Source organism: Pelmatolapia mariae, linkage group LG6 (genome assembly GCF_036321145.2).
Source record: "Pelmatolapia mariae isolate MD_Pm_ZW linkage group LG6, Pm_UMD_F_2, whole genome shotgun sequence".
NCBI lineage: Eukaryota > Metazoa > Chordata > Actinopteri > Cichliformes > Cichlidae > Pelmatolapia > Pelmatolapia mariae.
The window spans coordinates 2,809,728-2,827,891 of NC_086232.1; the positions used below are offsets into that span (position 1 = coordinate 2,809,728).

The 18,164-nt window shown below is 42.4% G+C and overlaps 1 protein-coding gene across 7 annotated transcripts in view; it reads right to left on the reverse strand.

The window, feature by feature from the left end:
* The window catches only part of tenm3 (teneurin transmembrane protein 3), a 266,186-nt gene that overhangs the window by 65,124 nt on the left and 182,898 nt on the right, over positions 1–18,164 (reverse strand). For all 7 annotated transcript variants that reach the window (XM_063475648.1, XM_063475647.1, XM_063475646.1 and 4 more), the window contains 8 exons: positions 15,676–15,822; positions 13,649–13,779; positions 13,472–13,560; positions 10,942–11,061; positions 9,754–9,886; positions 9,444–9,572; positions 2,726–2,857; positions 2,474–2,609 (listed from right to left, as the gene is read on the reverse strand). In XM_063475648.1, the coding sequence (XP_063331718.1) occupies positions 2,474–2,609; positions 2,726–2,857; positions 9,444–9,572; positions 9,754–9,886; positions 10,942–11,061; positions 13,472–13,560; positions 13,649–13,779; positions 15,676–15,822 (1,017 nt within the window). The remainder of the gene's footprint in view (positions 1–2,473; positions 2,610–2,725; positions 2,858–9,443; positions 9,573–9,753; positions 9,887–10,941; positions 11,062–13,471; positions 13,561–13,648; positions 13,780–15,675; positions 15,823–18,164) is intronic.

Below are 18,164 nucleotides of genomic sequence, written 5' to 3' on the forward strand. Positions count from 1 at the left end.
AAAACTATGAATGAACACATACATAATTATGTAGTAAACAAAAAAACATGTTTTATATTTTAGATTCTTCAAATTATCCACCCTTTGCTTTGATTACTGCTTTGCACACTCTTGGCATTCTCTCCATGAGCTTCATGAGGTCGTCTCCTGAAATGGTTTCCAACAGTCTTGAAGGAGTTCCCAGAGATGCTGAGCACTTGTTGGCCTGTTTGCCTTCACTCTGCGGTCCAGCTCATCCCAAACCATCTCAGTTGGGTTAAGGTCAGGTGACTGTGGAGGCCAGGCCACATAAATCCCCACTATCAGCAAACCCCCCCCCCACACACCATCACACCTCCTCCTCCATGCTTCACAGTGACAACCATGTAGAGACCATCAGTTCACCTTTTCTGCCCAAAGACACGGCGGGTGGAACCAAAGATCTGAAATTTGGACTCATCAGACCAAAGCACAGATTTCCACTGGTCTAATGTCCACTCCTTGTGTTTCTGGGCCCAAACAAATCTCTTCTTGTTGCTTTTTCTCAGTAGTGGTTTCTTAGCAGCTATTTGAACATAATAATGTAGCTTGCCATCACCAGTGTGTGAATGCGTGTGTGAATGGGTGGATGACTGAATGTAGTGTAAAGCGCTTGATTTGTCTCCTCTGAACAACTGATGTAGAGATGTGTCTGCTACTGGAGCTCTGTGTGGCATTTATCAGGGCTCTAATCTGAGCTGCTTGTGATTTCTGAGGCTGGTGACTCGGATGAATGTATCCTCAGCAGCAGAGGTGACTCCTGGTCTTCCTTTCCTGGGGCGTCCTCATGTGAGACAGTTTCATCGTAGCACTTGATGGTTTTTGCGACTGCACTTGGGGACACATTCAAAATTTTAGCAATTTTCCAGACGGACTGACCTTCAGTTCTTAAAGTCATGATGGGCTGTTGTTTCTCTTTACTTAGCTGATTGGTTCTTGCCATAATATGAATTCTAACAGTTGTCAAATAGGGCTGTGAGCTGTGTACCAACCTGACTTCTGCACAACCTAACTGATGGTCCCAACTCCATTTAGAAGGCAAGAAATTCCACCAATGAACCCTGACAGGCACACCTGTGAAGTGAAACCATTTCAGGTGACTACATCATGAAGCTCGTTGAGAGAAGGCCGAGGGTTTGCAGCAATGTAAACAAAGCAAAGGGTGGAAGCTAAAATATAAGACATATTTAGAGTTATACATCAATTTTTAATAAAGAAAAACCATTAAATCAAAAGATGTGTCCAGTGATTAGAGTCGGTTCGACTCCCGACCAGGGCAGGGCGTCTGTATCCAGTAAGCGGCTCTAGGCAAGAAGGGGTTACATGCATAGGATGAGGGATCCAGATTGACGGCAAAACAACTAGTAGCTCACCTCCTCTACATGGATGGCAACAAGCTGTACGCCAAGCATGAACGAGACATTGATTCACTGATATACAGCAACGACATTGGAATATCATTCGGACTGGAGAAGTGTAGTAGTCAGGTAGTCAGAACTAAGGGGATCGAACTACCAGATGGCAACATTGCAGACATCGAGGACAGTTACAAGTACCTGGGGATCCCACGAGCAAATGGGAACCATGAAGAGGCCACTAGGAAAGCTGCAACCACCACGTACCTGCAGAAGGTCAGGCAAGTCCTGAGGAGTCAGCTGAATAAGAAGAACAAGATCCAGGCTATCAACACCTACGTCCTGCCTGTGATCAGGTACCCAGCTGGGATAATAAGCTGGCCAAAGGAGGAGATGGAAGCCACTGACATCTAAGACGAGGAAGCTCCTGACCACAAGTCCAGCACCCTGAGACTGTACACTCAGCAGAAGGAAGGAGGCTGGGGACTAGAGTGTCAGTACCACGGTCCAGGATGAGACAACGAAGGCAACGATGGCATCCGGATTTATATTTAACATGGAGGAGTTCGTATGGCCAAGCCATTTTGTTTTGTCCCCTGAGCAACAGGTGGAACTTCAAGTTCTCACAGAAAGAGCTCCTTGTTGATATCGCTGTTGTTGTTGTTGGTTCTTAACTCAGAAAGCATTTTTTTTTAAAATGTTTTTAAAAATTAAAAGTTTCTGTAGATACAACGCATTAGATGATGGAAAAAAACAAGCCTCTGCATTTATGAGTGAAAAGAGAGTATTACATGTTGTAAGTTTCAAAACACTTTTAAGAAACTAACAAATTAACATACTACAGATAAACAATTTAAGGAAGCTTTTCAGCCAGACTAAAGAAAAACATGAGATTGTTAGAAATATGTCTGCAAGTGTCTGATTAAACTAATGCTGTTTCATGCAGAGTGTGGCAGTAACACTGTTTAAAGCCCTATATGTGATGCTGACGAATAAAAACTGATTGCAGTAGGATTTTTCAGATACCAACCCTTATAGCAAATGCCCAAAACTGCCTGTATTTTTGGAAAGTACTGTATTTTCTATTTGTACAAACTTACCAACTGCCTCTGACAGTCCATAGACACGCTGGCCATAGGCATCTGTCTTGTCCCAGATGAATGTGTATGACAGATTTGGTTGTGCAGGGAACCATTTTTGGAAGAGGCGGCCCACCACTGCCACCATCAGGTGAACCTGGATTGACAGGAAAGGGTTAACTTCATTGATACTGATTAATTCACAGAAAACAGTAATGGTTGGCATTTGTTTTAGGTGCAACTTGAAATGCTGGGAAATATCACTTATCACACCTTCATCAAATTGAAAGGTATTGATGTCTGCGTCATGGTGACTTTCAGGACTGGTTTATATCCTGCTCCTCTGGAGCTAAGGTAGATCAAGTTTAGATCACTGCCAGGTATTGATGTCTGTTCTTGTAGAACCTATGGAAGGAAACGAAACACACCAGACACATCAGTACCCACGGTTCCAAATGGTAAATGGCCTGTATTTATATAGCGCTTTATTTAGTCCCTATGTACCCCAAAGTGCTTTACACTACATTCAGTCATTCACCCATTCACACACTGGTGATGGCAGGTACATTGTAGCCACAGATGCCCTGGGGCGCACTGACAGAGGCGAGGCTGCCGGACACTGGCGCCACCGGGCCCTCTGACCACCACCAGTAGGCAACGGGTGAAGTGTCTTGCCCAAGGACACAACGACCGAGACTGTCGGAACCGGGGCTCAAACCGGCAACCTTCCGATTACAAGATGAACTGCCAACTCTTGAGCCACGATCGCCCCATTTAAAAACTCTATTTCAATCTATTTTCCAACTCTAAGTGGTTCACAGTACTGGACAAGCTAGCTTTATTTTCATTTATATGTGTGAATGACCAGAAAAGTGTGTACTAATGCAACTGCTGTAAATGAAATGCTATTCAGTCTACCTAGAACTATAAGAAATAAAAATAAATGAAGCTTCAATACGGTCGTTTGCCAAAGGTGGATCTCACACACAAAGACATAAAACAGATCATAACACACCGATACTTCTGTGACCTTTCTGATAGCCAAAGTGAGCCAACTGTGTGTTCAATGATGGCTGTCCACATGAAAAGAGATGGCCTCTTTTACTCCTTCTTCAAACCACCTGTCTCCTCTGTCCCTTTGAAACAGGGTAGATGTGGTTAGAGTGATGATATCAGCTGTGTTGGCCAGCCTTCCCTGGCACTGTCCACTGAACCCACTGCTTTACCCCCTGCAGCTGAGCCACAAACCACACTCCACCACATTCCTGATGCAAACTGAAGTGCTGTACTAAGCGCAAAATTGCTGTCGATGCCAAGTGCGCCAGACCCACAATAAACTTTCAGAGGAGTGACTCATGAGACTACCAATGACAGGGAAGAATGCCACTGATTGACATATGACCTGCTAGAGCTTCACCGAGGCAACCAGAACCAACAATCACAGTTCCAGTGTGCATGCAACTTAACAGCCCAGTACAATTGACAGCCATGCATATTCATGCCATAATTCTGCTCCCTTCACTTTCTTCATGTTCTTTATTTATTCATTTTTTTCTTCCTAACATCCTTGTACAGGTTCAGCTTGGTTTCATCAGTCCAAACATTTTTCTGTCAAAGTCTTTCAGTTGTTTTCTGGCAAAATCTAATCTTGTCTTTTTGTTCTTGAGTGTAACCAGTGGTTTGCACCTCGCTATAAAGCCTCTGTTTTAGACTTTCGTGTTCTCGACTAGGTTTTATGTTGTGAACGTTTAATTTAGAAACCCAAGAAAAAATTCTGCAAATCCTCTTTCACTTGCATCAACGTACATTTGGACCTCAAACTGGGAGCGAGCAGCTACTAAATAAAAGTTTAACACACTGAATCAGTTCCAGATATTTTATCTGCTTAATTTGTCAGATAATAATCAGGACATAGGCATGTCACCTGGGCATGCCGCTGCTTGTCAGTGAACTGTCCATTTACCTTGGAGATTCTCAATATGAGATTATGTATAAAAAATTCCATTATTAATGAACAGTTAATGCATGCAGTGGTTCTCAAACAGCATGGCACGCCCCACTGCTGGGGTGCAGAGTTCTGACAGGTGGGGTGCAGGTTACCTGGCAGAAAAGTCATGCAGAACTACTGTTTAACATCGGAATCACTTCTATGACGGAAAAAAGAAATTTGCAGCAGTTACGTTAATAATATGCGCATCCGCTGAAAAGCTGCAGGCGTGTGTACGTCGACAGCCGCAATAAAGAAGTGTACTGAAAAGTGCGAACATGTGGTCGGGTCTGTCGTGCATCGTTTGCAGTGATGCGGAAACCCACGTGGTTGGAGAGACCCGACTACGTGTCCGCACTTTTCACTACACTTCTTTATTGCAGCTGTCGACGTACACACGCCTGCAGCTTTTCAGCTACAGCCTACACACACCAACAACAAAGACAGGACCCAGTTCATTCTGTTTTAAGCCAGCGAGGCGTGATTGCGGAGGCCGCTCAGGTGCGCCCGCCTCCCCCACAGCCACGCCGCAGACCACGCCCGCCACAGCTCTGCAGTCAAAAACAGTTTTAAACTCTCACTAATTTATATATTTTTCATCTCTGTTCACAAGTTTTATAAGACTAACACTGAACTTTATTCCATGTTTGGCAACTCTCACATTCTCTTTAACTTGTTGCTTTTTTGAAGAAGTGCTGCAGACTCATGAAGCAGTCCAGTGACAAAAGCTACAGATAGCTGTTTGAAATGAAAGATGTTTGTTTAAAACAGAAATTGCTGAAGGATTCATCGTGAATGAGTTTATTATCCAAATAAAGTTGCAGCTCAGCTTTTCTGTCATTGTTTTGTTTAGATGAGGCGTGAAAATATTTCTTCCTGTCATGTGGGGATGATGTGAAAAGTTTGAGAACCACTGAGTTAATGTACTTTTGCTAAACATAAATAAAGATGAAAGTCTGCAGTTCAATCACATTTTGATTGTGAAGAGAAACTGATGTTTGTGGTGCAAATGCAATGCAGAAGTGTAAGCAGTCACAAATTAGAGAGCTAAATTAAAAATAGCAGTGATGCTGGAAGCTGTCTAGACATGCCATCGAAGACGATCAGCCACATTTAAATCTGATAAGGTTTTTGATTTTTATGGTTCTTTTCCCAGAACCTTTTCTTCATACATCATAAATACGAGCAGGTCACTGGAGTTGTTCCTAAAGTTTTTGCCCCCCTGCAAAGCTCTGCCTAGTGCCTAATGACTGCCATGGAGTTAGAACCAAAATAAGTTATTGAATACAAAACAACAGAAAAAAAGACTAAGTTTCATTTCCAGTTACACAGCAGAGACTGCATGTTCCTCATTTGCTTGTGTTTCTTCCACCTGCCCCAGTTTACTTCCACAAATCTAGAGGTATGAGTTTGTCTGTCTTAATGTTTGTACTTTTATGGTCTAAACTACAGCATTTCAGGGGTCTGTCAATAAACATTTAAAAAGATACACAATTAAACTCCAAATGAGACAAAAAAAATTCCTATCCTAGCGTCAAGATGTGAGGTAAATGATCTACAAGCAACAGGACAGAAGCTGAGAAGACTTCTAAAAAGGGAGAGGGAGAAGAACTGATTGAGACTACATTGAAAAAAGAAGTCCTGAGGGAATACTCCATTTGGAGTGTTATACTTCTCAGCTGCACTATTGCCTTTTCATTAGCTGGGCATTTAGCATTCATTACAGATCCATTTCATCCCTTTAAGGCCGGCCTTTTCACTGCCCTCCCTCTAATGGAGCCAGCTCCACCAAAAGCTAAGGAGCAGTTTTCCATTTGCTTGCTTTTGATCTACACTCGAACGTGTGCACACACACACGCACACGTGTCCACACAGATAGATGTGCTGACCGATTCATGTGCAGAGAAACTGGCTTTGTTTTTTATATGGACAAACACATACTGGTTAAATAAAAACTCATTATGAAGCGCGAGTTCACAGCTGTAATAATATAAAAACAGAGTTCTGTCATCTGTTTGACTTCTTCTGTGGACTGTTTAATACGATATGATGCCCTGAAGCTTAAGCACACTTGGATTACACAGAAGGACGAAGATCACAGCACGTCCACCTCTGAATGCCTCAAAAAAGGGACGTTTCTGGTCTGTGTTTAAGCTCATGCTGAAGCATCTGAATCGCAGAGTTCATCCGTGAAAACCTTCAAGTGTGGCTGAATTGAAACAGTTCTGCAAAGAAGGATCAGACTTCCTGACGCTGCAGTCGCTGCAGAGAGTGACAGGTTGTTTTCCTTAATAAATGAAATAATCATTTAAAAATCCTGGCAGTCACTTGCTTTTGCTTTTACATTCTGAAAGCTTGCAGTTTATAATCGCCTGCCTTGTTTCCATGTTTGTCTTCATGTTCTATGATTACAAACGTTTTCCTTACTGTGCTCAGTGACAGTGGATGTTATGTAGGTTCATTTTCCGTTGCAGTCTGTCTTCTTGTAAAATGTTACATTAATCTTAAAGTGGAGTGGCTGAATTCGTTTAGAAGCTATATTCCTCATATTTGTTAATGGAAATCTGTGAAAGCAATGAAATGGGTGGAGTTTATACGCTGAACGATTTAGAAATGTGTCCTTATGAGCAGCAATGTTGGAATAGTGTGCTCTACAAACACTCGCCTTCCTTATATTTGTTTCTTTTAACCACAGGCTGTTATTATAGTCTCTACATATTCATAAGACAAGCTTTACATTGTTTTCCAAATCAAGCCAGGCTTTTCACCACTTCATGTTTAAATCATCATGTTTACATTTTTTCTGTGAAAGTGTTATTTATTTATTTTTTCCTTCTTTGTTCTAAACATATGTGCCTTTGTTGTTTTCTCTGACTCTGGCCCGATTACTTTCACCTCTTGCTCACCTGTTGGATTTGTGTATTTTGCTGTTATTCTACCCTTTGTCTTCTCAGAACCCATGCCCTGTGTCATTTCCATCCTAGCGCTCAAACCCTTTGAGTGTGTCGCAGATTAAGTAGGTAATTTCCTTAACTTGTGCTGGAAAGGTCCGCTAGTCAAACCTCGGATGCAGGAGGAACAATGCAGTTTTCGTCCTGGTTGTTGAACACTGGACCAGCTCTTTATCCTCTCAAGGATACTTGAGGGTGCATGGGAGTTTGCCCAACCAGTCTACATGTGTTTTGTGGACTTGGAGAAGGCATTTGGCCCTTCGTCCCTCGGGGTGTCCTGTGGGAGGTGCTGCTGGAGTTTGGGGTGTCTGGCCCATTGCTACGGGCCATTCGATCCTTATACAACCGTTGCAAGAGCTTGGTCCGCATAGCCGGCAATAAGTTGGACTCGTTCCCGGTGGGTGATGGACTTTGTCAGAGCTGCCTTTTGTCACTGATTCTGTTCATATTTTTAAGGACAGGATTTCTAGGCGCAGCCAAGTGGCGGAGGGCTTTCACTTTGGTGGTCTCAGAATCTCATCTCTGCTTTTTGCAGATGATGTGGTTCTGTTGGCTTCATCGGGTGATGGCCTCCAGTTCCCACTGGAACGGTTCGCAGGTGATTGTGAAGCGGTGGGAATGAGAATCAGCACCTCCAAATCTGAGGCCATGGTACTCAGCCAGAAATGGGGGGAGTGCCCACTCCAGGTCAGGGACGAGTTATTGCCCCAAGTGGAGGAGTTTAAGTATCTCGGGGTCTTGTTCGCGAGTGATGGGAGAAGGGATCCGGAGATCGACAGACGGATTGGTGCTGCGGCCGCAGTGATGCGGACGCTGCACCGGTCCGTCGTGGTGAAGAGGGAGCGGAGTGTAAAAGCGAAGCTCTCAATTTACTGGTCGATCTACGTCCCTACCCTCACCTATGGCCATGAGCTGTGGGTAGTGACCGAAAGAACGAGATCGCGGATACAAGCGGCGGAAATGAGCTTCCTCCGAAGGGTGGCTGGCCTCTCCCTTAGAGATAGGGTGAGAAGTTCAGCCATTCGGGAGGGGCTCAGAGTAGTGCCGCTGCTCCTCCACATCGAAAGGAGCCAGCTGAGGTGGTTCGGGCATCTGACAAGGATGCCTCCTGGGCGCCTCCTGGGTGAGGTGTTCCGGAGGAGGCCCTGGGGCAGACCGAGGACACGCTGGAGGGATTATATCTTTTGGCTGGCCTGGGAACGCCTTGGAGTTCCACTGGACAAGCTGGAGAAGGTGGCTGGGGAAAGGGAGGTCTGGGCTTCTCTGCTTGGGCTGCTGCCCCTGCGACCCGGCCCCGGATAAGCAGAAGAAGATGGATGGATGGATGGATTGTTAGCTTACATTTTGGGATTTTGCTGAAGAAAAAGCAAAATCCAAAAAAAGTCTGAGGGGTCTCGGCCCCTGGTAAAACTAGGCAGCAAGATGAGGGGATATAAAGAAACCCAGCTCAGCCCCCTGCTCCTTACTGTGGGAAACTCCAGACTGGAAAAGAGTCCAGCCCTCTCCAGGAAGATGCTGTTTGTGGAGTTGAGCCCATCTATATCTAGTAGGTGTCTATCAACCTTACACACTAGCTCAGTTTCCTTTTCCTCCAGAGAGGTGACATTCCATGTCCCAATCATCACGCCGTGGTCACTGCATGCGACCCCTACGTCACTTTGTGCAGGTGTTGGGTCTATAGGTGGGCCAGACCCATGTCTCGTCTTTGGAATATGGGCTATAGCCTGGCAACCAGGTGCTTGAGAGAGAGCACCGTCCCCAGGCCTGGGAGTCAGTGTACTTATTATATTATATTAGATTAAATAGTCCCCATATTCAGCATCTTGGACACAAACATTACAGACATTTCAAAACACATATGTATGTTTTAATCTGCTCAACTTAAAGATTTAAGTTTGCCAAGTATAACACAGTTAGCTAGCTCAAAGTGTTACATTAATTTTCAAAATTACTTTATGATTTGGGGATTTCCATTGCAAAATTATTCACAGACAGGAGAGATCATACTCAGAGTGTCTTAGCGCCCATTAAAGTCCTCTGATTGATTTATTACCTGTGTTTCAGGTATGATGGCGCCATCTTCAGGTGAGCTTCTGTAAAATGTAGACAGAGGAGAAGCAACAATGACAGGACTCGGTCTGATGAAACCACTCAGGTCACAGCTGGGAATGTCATTTTCCTCCTGAAACAGCCAGACATGACATGTGTCGGTCACTGAATATGGAAAGGTGAGCTCAGCAGTCACAGCACTGATTCAATTATTCATTTAACCCCAATAAATCTGTGATAGAAAGAGTAAATGAAACAAAGGTAGTATCTGCATATTTAGTGCAGTGTCAACAGTCAGACCCTCAGTCGTTCACCTTCTTCATGACAAGCGTGTCCATCACATAGAAGACATTCCACGGCACCCAAACAGTTCTGTACTGAGTGAGGAAGGGAGCACGCTCAAAGCTCAGTGTTAGGGATGCCCCACCATTGGCCAGAAGATCAAACCTGTCAGCACATCATCGTCAAACAAATGTGTACAGTAAGTGCTGGGAAACAAGAAGTGTGAATACCATTCAGCTGAATTATACAAGCTTTAATAAGGAAAGCCTTTTAATTCACTGTTACAGAATATAAGAGTGGATTTGCAAACTTCAGCAGGACAAAGAACTGACTCTTAAACTTTCATTTGTGACGGTGTAATTGGCTCATTTAAATTCTGTGAGTGTGCTTCATGTGCATATTGTGCCTATATATTGTGTGCATTACATACCTACAGTTGGAGTGTGTGAGCACGTTTGTTGTCTGTGTGCAGGTGTGTGTGTGTGTGTTCAACAGTGATTGATTACGTCCCTGTGAATTCAGTGGATTTTAAAAAGGTCTTCCCCACACGTTCACACGTTCTCTTCAGCTGACGTGAGAATAAAGATAGAAGCTGGTGTGAGTTGAGGTGGGAATGTAAGAGCACAATATAGATATGATTATACTCTCCCTTTGTTTGCTGTCCGTTTTTGTGTTTGTGTGTGTTTACATATCTTTGTGGGGACCAAAAATAGGAAGTTTACTATGCTTGTGGGGACCAACACCGTTATGGGGACAAAATCCCGTTTTTTTAATGTCAGGGTTATAATTAGGTGGCAGTTAGGTTTAGGCTAAGGGATGTCCCCACAAAGATATTAAAACACGGTGTGCACACATGTGTGTCTGATTGTGAGGGGGTTACTCAGGAGACACCCCCCCCCCCCCCCCGCTGGACATTTGAAAGAATGCAGGTTTATGGCATTTTCACATTTACATGAAGCTACATCCACTTTTACATTCAGGATATGTTTTACACACATGCAGATCATTGATAAGAAAATGTGAAGCATGGTTTTATTTTAGTTGTTGGTGGAAACCTCCATGAAGGATCCCTGTTTACCACCCTGGTCATCAAGTTTATTTAGTGAACACACGATGCATAACATCTGTTTTAAACCACTGCTGAGAGGGGACATTTTTGGAAAAAGCACAATGTTTGTATAAAAGGTGTATAAAAATATTAATAATGAATAAGTACACACATGCCATCCTTGCGTGTTATAGTGTATCCATGCTCAGGATAGTGAACAAATGTCACGTTGACTCCAATCAGAGGTGTTCCATCAGCTGTCAGAACCTGACCTCGAATTATCGACACCAAGCTAAAAAGAGAGAAAGAGAGCAGAGAGAACTCGTTTACTCACACTGCCTGCAAGATTTACTTAAAAAATTACAAAATGTTTAATGGCAAATAGTTATAATATATAAATAAGCCCATCAAGAACTGAAATCTTCCTGAGTCCCTGTGGCTGAGCTGGAAAACTGTCTTAAGAGATGGAAACACTTACACAACACCTTAGCTTTGCAATGTTACTCACTGTGATCGAACTGCAGAGTCCACTGAGGGATAACTTAAAAAACGACAATGGAGGAACTTCCGAGTACCGAGACTGTAAATGCATGCTGATGTCACTACAGTACTTACAGTACATATTGTCTTTTGCATCAGTGTTTATGTGTTTTCTGTTACTATGTGGTTATTGTGGAAAAAATAACCACATGCCTCTGCCGCGGTGCGGGTTTTGTCAGCCTCGTCTCTTGTTCCCGTGTTCAGTGTTCCCTCTCTCTCTCACCAGTCAGTCATGTTCCCACATCTATTTTTTCCCGGTCCAAGTGTCAAGCCCGCATGTCTTAGTCTTTGTTGCCATGGTAATCGGACATCTGTTTTATTTTCAGTCTCTCGCCCTCTTCAGTGTGGTCACTTTTCTCCCTGTCTCATTGTGTCTGATTAATTCCAGCTGTTCCCTCCCGTTTCCTCTCCTTATCCTGCGTGTATTTAAGTCCTCTGTCTTCCTCTGTTTGTTGTTGCTGTGTGTTTTCCCCGTGCTCCTTGCTTCCCTTGTTATTCCCAGTCAGTTCCCAGTTTCAGGTTTTGTTTTCTTGTCTGATGCACTTCATTATAAAGTCACAAACATTTCAGATATGCTTGGATTGGCATGGATTTCAGTGTTTTAGTTTTTTCATCCCATTTTACTTGCTCTTGTGTAGAGCTGCTTTTACACACACACACACACACACACACACACACACACATATATATATGTATATATATATATATATATGCAAAAAAAATTGCAAAAAACAAAATAATCTTAAACCCCCAATTTTTTCCCCCACAATCATTTGTGAAGCTCCATAAAATCCACATAAATAAGCATTGCACATACAATACCATGACAATAAGCTACAGGCAGTAATCTAACAATTAGCTTTACTAGCAACCAGGTCACAACTGCAAGATGTTTGAGCTGCAGCTTACAGTTATTTTCATGTAATTTAATTGGCAATTTGTGATATCTGACATCTAAAGGTAAAATTATTCCAGACCATAGATTATGTCAGATGCTTGACATTTTTCAGTATTTTACCCATGCTTTGCCTGCTATCAAAGCACTGACCTTGTAATTTGTGGACAGTCTACCACCTGAGACACAGCTGCTCCTTACCTGAAGGAAGGTAAGACATTTTTTCCTACAGTTTTAGTCCAAAACCATTCCCTGCCCTGCATCTGAGTCGTCTTTTGTTAGATGTTGAGCATTTCTACCTATTAGAAATCACATGAGTTTTATCTCTGTGGCTGTAAGCCTTATCCTTAAAAGAGTACAGACACACACACACACACACACACAGTATATCTGTGTTTTCATGTCTAAAATAATCTTTTACGTTTGTAGGTACATTCCATTAGGGAAACACTGGACACTTTATTACAGGTTTGAGGCCCTCTCCTCTTATGAAATATTCAGTAAATCATAAAAATATGACAAAAGCAGAAAGATTGCCAAACACAATTGCTGTCATGTTTCTTCCCTCTCAGTAGAGCTGCCTTTCAGCCTCTGTATTTGCAGACTGGCCCCTGTCATTCCCTGTTATCACTCTCAATGAATGCTATCTTTGAGGCAGGTGTGGGCAGGAATGGCTTTTGGCAAGGGAAAACAGCAAACCTTGAGCACTATATTTTGATTTTGCTAACATGTTTTATTATTTTCATGCCTACAGAAAGCAAAGCTAAACTACCACTTCTCATATTATGCTAAATAAAAATAGGATACACCATGACCTGCAGGCTTAAAAAATATTACTCAAACAATCACAGAAAACAAGGACATCAGTGAAACCTACTTTGACCTACGACTACAGATCATTTAAATTATGCTTCAAAGAGCAGTGCATGAGATATGAATATGTGTGATTTTTCCCTGGCAATGTGCAGGTGGAGTACAATCCTGGAGATTTGGAAATTGCTTTTTATGGTTATTGTAACTGCTCAATAACACTATGTGGAATGATGAACACGGGTGAATCCAGTTACTGCAAAGCTGAACCCATAAAATATGTCATCAAAAAAAACAGTTTACAGTAAGATGTCTGCAATATCCAATAGTCATTTACAGCAAATCAGTGTTTTCATGGCTTGAAATGAACATCTGTATGTGCATGCCAATGTTGCTGCTTTATCCCTAAAATTTAAGAGAAAAAGAAAAGAGAAAACACGACAGAAGACATGATTACCTTTTATTAAAAGGATTTTCACCATTGATTATGTGAGTCGATTCAGGCCCAACTAGAAAGTGAATGCGCTGGTAGAAAGATCTGGCAGCCTAAGAAAAGCAAAATAAATAAATGGGTAATCTGATGCTGAAAGGTGTCGTCATTTTGTGCTGTCAATTTCTGACTGGATCTTCTTACCTGTTGAGGAGGCACTGAGGATGGAGACTGGCTGAGCACCTCGCCTGGGTCAGGTGACCCTTTGCAGTACAGCTGATTCTGACAGGAAGGCTGCAGACAGCAGTCTGGATCCATGCAGTCAGCCAAGCCATCTGAAACATGCACAAAACCTACAGTCACAAAGCTAGCACAGAGTTGGGGAAAATATAGTCGTTTAAAAGCTTTACATGTGAAATCTAATGAACAGCTTAACATGTTTCAGTTCATAGGAAACAAAAGCAGCATAGCATTAGCTGCAACAGCAACATAAACAATTTGTTCAGTCTTTCAGACAGAGGTTTCACTGACCAATAGACGGAAATGTACTAATGTACGTTTAAAATCTGCAGCATTTATATGATTTTATAAACTCTGGTATAGTTCCTGGAGCCCTTTATATTTTGCATCCAAAAAGCCAGACTTCCTTGTAATTTTTTGAAGTGGTCTTAACCAGCAGGTCTTCAGTGCTTCTGAAAGCTTTTCAATTTTTTCTGCAGACAGCGGCTCCTTTATCACTCAGCTTTAGTGCTGTCCTCACAGTCAACCACTCTCAGAGGAATGTGTACGGAGGAGAAGACACACAACAGCGAGTATCTACAGCCATAGTAAAACATAGTGGACGCTCTGTCACATTTTCAGGCTGTACTTTAGCCAGTGATGTCTGTCAAACCTGAAGGAATTATAAATGCAGGAAAATACGATCAGATTTTGATCCACCATGCAGCCAATGCAGCGTGTGCGCATGTACAGAGAGAGACAAAGAACGTGAGAGAAGAAGAGCGACAGAGACAAATAGCTAAAATAATATTTAAAACTTTTACTGTCTCAGAGGTTTTGCTTTAACAATATTATTGTTGTAGTGGCAAGATGTAGTGTCCAGATTAAAACACACAGACGGATAAAATTAGGTCAGATGAGTTAAACGTGTCGAAGGGAGGAAGAAGGAGAGCAAGTAAGGAGTCGGGACAGATGAGGAGACAGAAGGAAGAAGGAGGAATGCAAGGTAATGAAATCGTTTGTCTCCATTAGTTTATAAAAGTCACTTGAACATTCTGCATACAGTGACATTAAAAACACACACTGACTGACAAAGCAGTCCTCTGATTTCTCTTCCTTTCTTTTCCTTTTCATATCATTTCTCTCCATCTTTTCTCTTAACATAGTGTTCTAATTAAATGTAGTCCCAGCTGTGTCACTAGCACAGTGCATATGTTGCTGGATAAAACAGCTGTTAGCTGACATATGGAATACCTACAAAAGATCCAGTCCCCAGTAGTGTTGGTGCACCTTTCTACTGCACTGTCACAATAAGTTTCAGCATGCATAGATCAACGCTGAAGTTTGCTAATCAATCACAAGGTCGAACCATCTTAAAGCGCATCCTGATTTATCATTTTTCTAAACACTAATGGAGACCAGATTTGAAAAATCACAAAAATGTAAAAATACTAGAGAGAGTGCAGGTTTGAGACGTTCACCTTATAAACCAGGCAGCCGTGCCCAGCCTTTACACTTTACTGGAACACAGCACATGAGTGTCTGCCCAGCAGGCAGCAGCACAGCCACCACCTCATCATTTATTCATCATCAGTCATTACTTTGAGCACACATACATACATAGGCAAAGTAAGTAAGCACTCTTTTGTACTTACTCTCTCCCACTCTAACACAGTCTTGTTATCAGATCTTGAATTGATTGGATGGTACAAACTGATGTGTCATTTTTCCTCAGTCCCCTGCAAATTAATGCGTGTGGGTGGGGAGGGGGTTTGAGGGGGTGTTGCACTCACCTGTGCCTTTCAAAGTAATCTCAGACCACTTTCTAAAGCACCTGTCCACTGCTCATTTCTTCCTAATGTCTCTCTTTGTACTCGTGGGAGGACGTTTGGATTATTGTGTCGCTAACATTTAATATTCTCCTTATCCTGTGTTCATTCAGCCATCAAACAAATCTGTTCATACATTTAACCATCTGTCTCCCCACTTTTAGTGTATCTACACAAACATACCTCCTTCGTTGTCCTTGCCGTCGGTACATAGTGTTTCCATGGCAACGTGGCACCCCGCCCCTCTCCATCCCGACTGGCAGATGCAGTGCCATCCGCTGGCCTCCAAGGTGCATCGTCCATTGTTATTGCAGAGACCTGGACAACCCTCTGGGCACAGGGGACAAGTACAGTTAGAAAAGTCACAGCAGTGGGAATAAAGGGAGGGGACCATGATGACCGTCAGAGTGAAAACAGGCTTAAACCTATATACATCTTTGAAGTGAGGTGATGATATTTTTGTACTGAATTGCTGTGAAAGGAGATTATTATTATTTATTTAATTTAGGGCCACGTTCATGCTAAAAACGATACATATTCGGAGTTTCCCTCTTGACTTGGAAAAGCCTCTGAAACAGCACCGAGACCATGATGGGACGAAAAAGTCAAAAACAGCCAGAGGGGCACTGGCAGCCCCCACAGGACTGAGGCTGGACTCTGCTGCACCACACTGAGCTGACTCTTCAGTTCAAACATCTGACAAAACCCCCAAACAAGCAATAAATACACAACATGGGCTACAATAAATATTCATCCAAAAGGATCAAAGGCAGAACACGACTATAGCTTACATAGAAAAAATAACCAGTTTTGGTTAAGCTGGCCTTTGGATTCTGATAGGGCTGAGACTGGCTGGATAGGTGCTACTGTTTACAACCAAAATTGATCTGTTTCATTCAACAAATGTTTACACCAGCTGTCTCATCAAATCAGTTTAGAACATTTTAGAAAACATCCCCGTCCAACTATCCCATCATAGTATAAATGCGGTTTCAGATGCTATTCAGAAATCATTCTAATAGACATAAAAAGGGTTGTTGGTGTAAAATGGAAATAAACACAGAATGCAACGATTTCCAATAATTAAAACTAGAAAGCTGCAAAAAGCAAACGGAGAGGTTGTTTAATACTAAAGAAAACAACCAACCAACTGTTGGTGAGTCGTGGAACAATGTAAGATGTATGTAAAGTATTAGATTCATTAAAAATCTAATGATAGCATCTCAGAGAGGCTGTCTGTCAGAGTAAAGATGAATGACCACCCTCAGTGTAAGTTACAAAGAATCTGCATTCTTCTTATTAAAAGATTGATGGGACCGTGTTTGGGGCTTTGGGCAAGACTTCTAAAATCACTGTTGCTGCACACGTGAAATGCAGCTGCGTCCTTGAGGCTGAGGTTCAAATGGCAGCAGGTGATAGTACTGTGGTGCATTAGTACACTCAGGCCACTAGATGACATCCAGGTAACGCCATCATTTTTCCCCCAAAACAACAGTTTGTCTGTTTCAACATTTGCCACGTTTGTTGTATGTGTTTGTACTATTTTCACTCTAAATTCTGTTGGAAATAATTGCACTCCATCTTAACGTACATTTTCCAAAACTTTAAAAAGTTTATCTTCTCTCTCTCAGCAACTTCAGTACAAAAGTACCAGGCTTCAAAAACCCACACTGGTTAAATTCAGATGTGTATAAAGGCATTCAGCCCCATACGATGGACATTTCTCCAATTAATGGACTCACAGACTGACAGACAAATAAAACAGTTAATTACAGTAGCCCACATGTGAGAGACACAGACTGGCAGACAGACAGACAGTCAACCTTTGGTGAAATGCACTGATGTTGTACTTTCACATGAACTGCTAGAACTGCCAGCAGCCAAAATGGCCACAGTGTGCTGCTTGGCTTTAATTAGTACAAAATGAGAAGTTTTCTTTTCATCTGCGAACAAAGAAAAAGAAATGCTGCATAATACGAAAACAGGCCACAGAAACAAACCAAATAAATAAAGTCAAACGAAAAAAGTCTCAACATGTCAAACTGAAGGGTTTGTCTGTCAGAGGAAATGACATCAGAGGGAATTTTAACACCCAGTGAACTGACAAAGACTGAAATTTCCATTCAACAGGATGCTTGTTTCAGAAATATGGATTCCTCTGTGCTCGTTCTTCTCGTCAGGCAAAGAAATAACGCAGCGAGTTTAAATCCATGTGAAAACACAACAGGTAGACATAAAGGCAGTGCACAAAGTATAGGGAGGACTGCGTGCCTCCACAGACTATACTTTATGCCTCTGTTTGGCATTCCTCATTCACAAAATTGACAGTGAGGCTGGCAATCAGATAGGCTGATTATAACAGTGAGAATCAGAACCAAGCAAAGCCCAGAACAAGGAATGGAGATAAAGACTGAGGGGGAGGAAAGTGGAGACAGATCGAAGACAGGAGGACAGCAACTGGCTTATTTAACACATATATCAGGCTTGTGGATGCAAGACGAAACAGGAGTCGCACACCTTTGTTTTATGACTGTGCGTGCACTTTTTATTTTTATTCACTGTTCTCGTGTGAATCTATCTATGGTCTGTGTTTCGTGTGTGAGAGTCAGAGACAGGAAAAGGAATGATAGGACCAGAAAAAAACACAGAAATAGAAGATACGACAATACAAG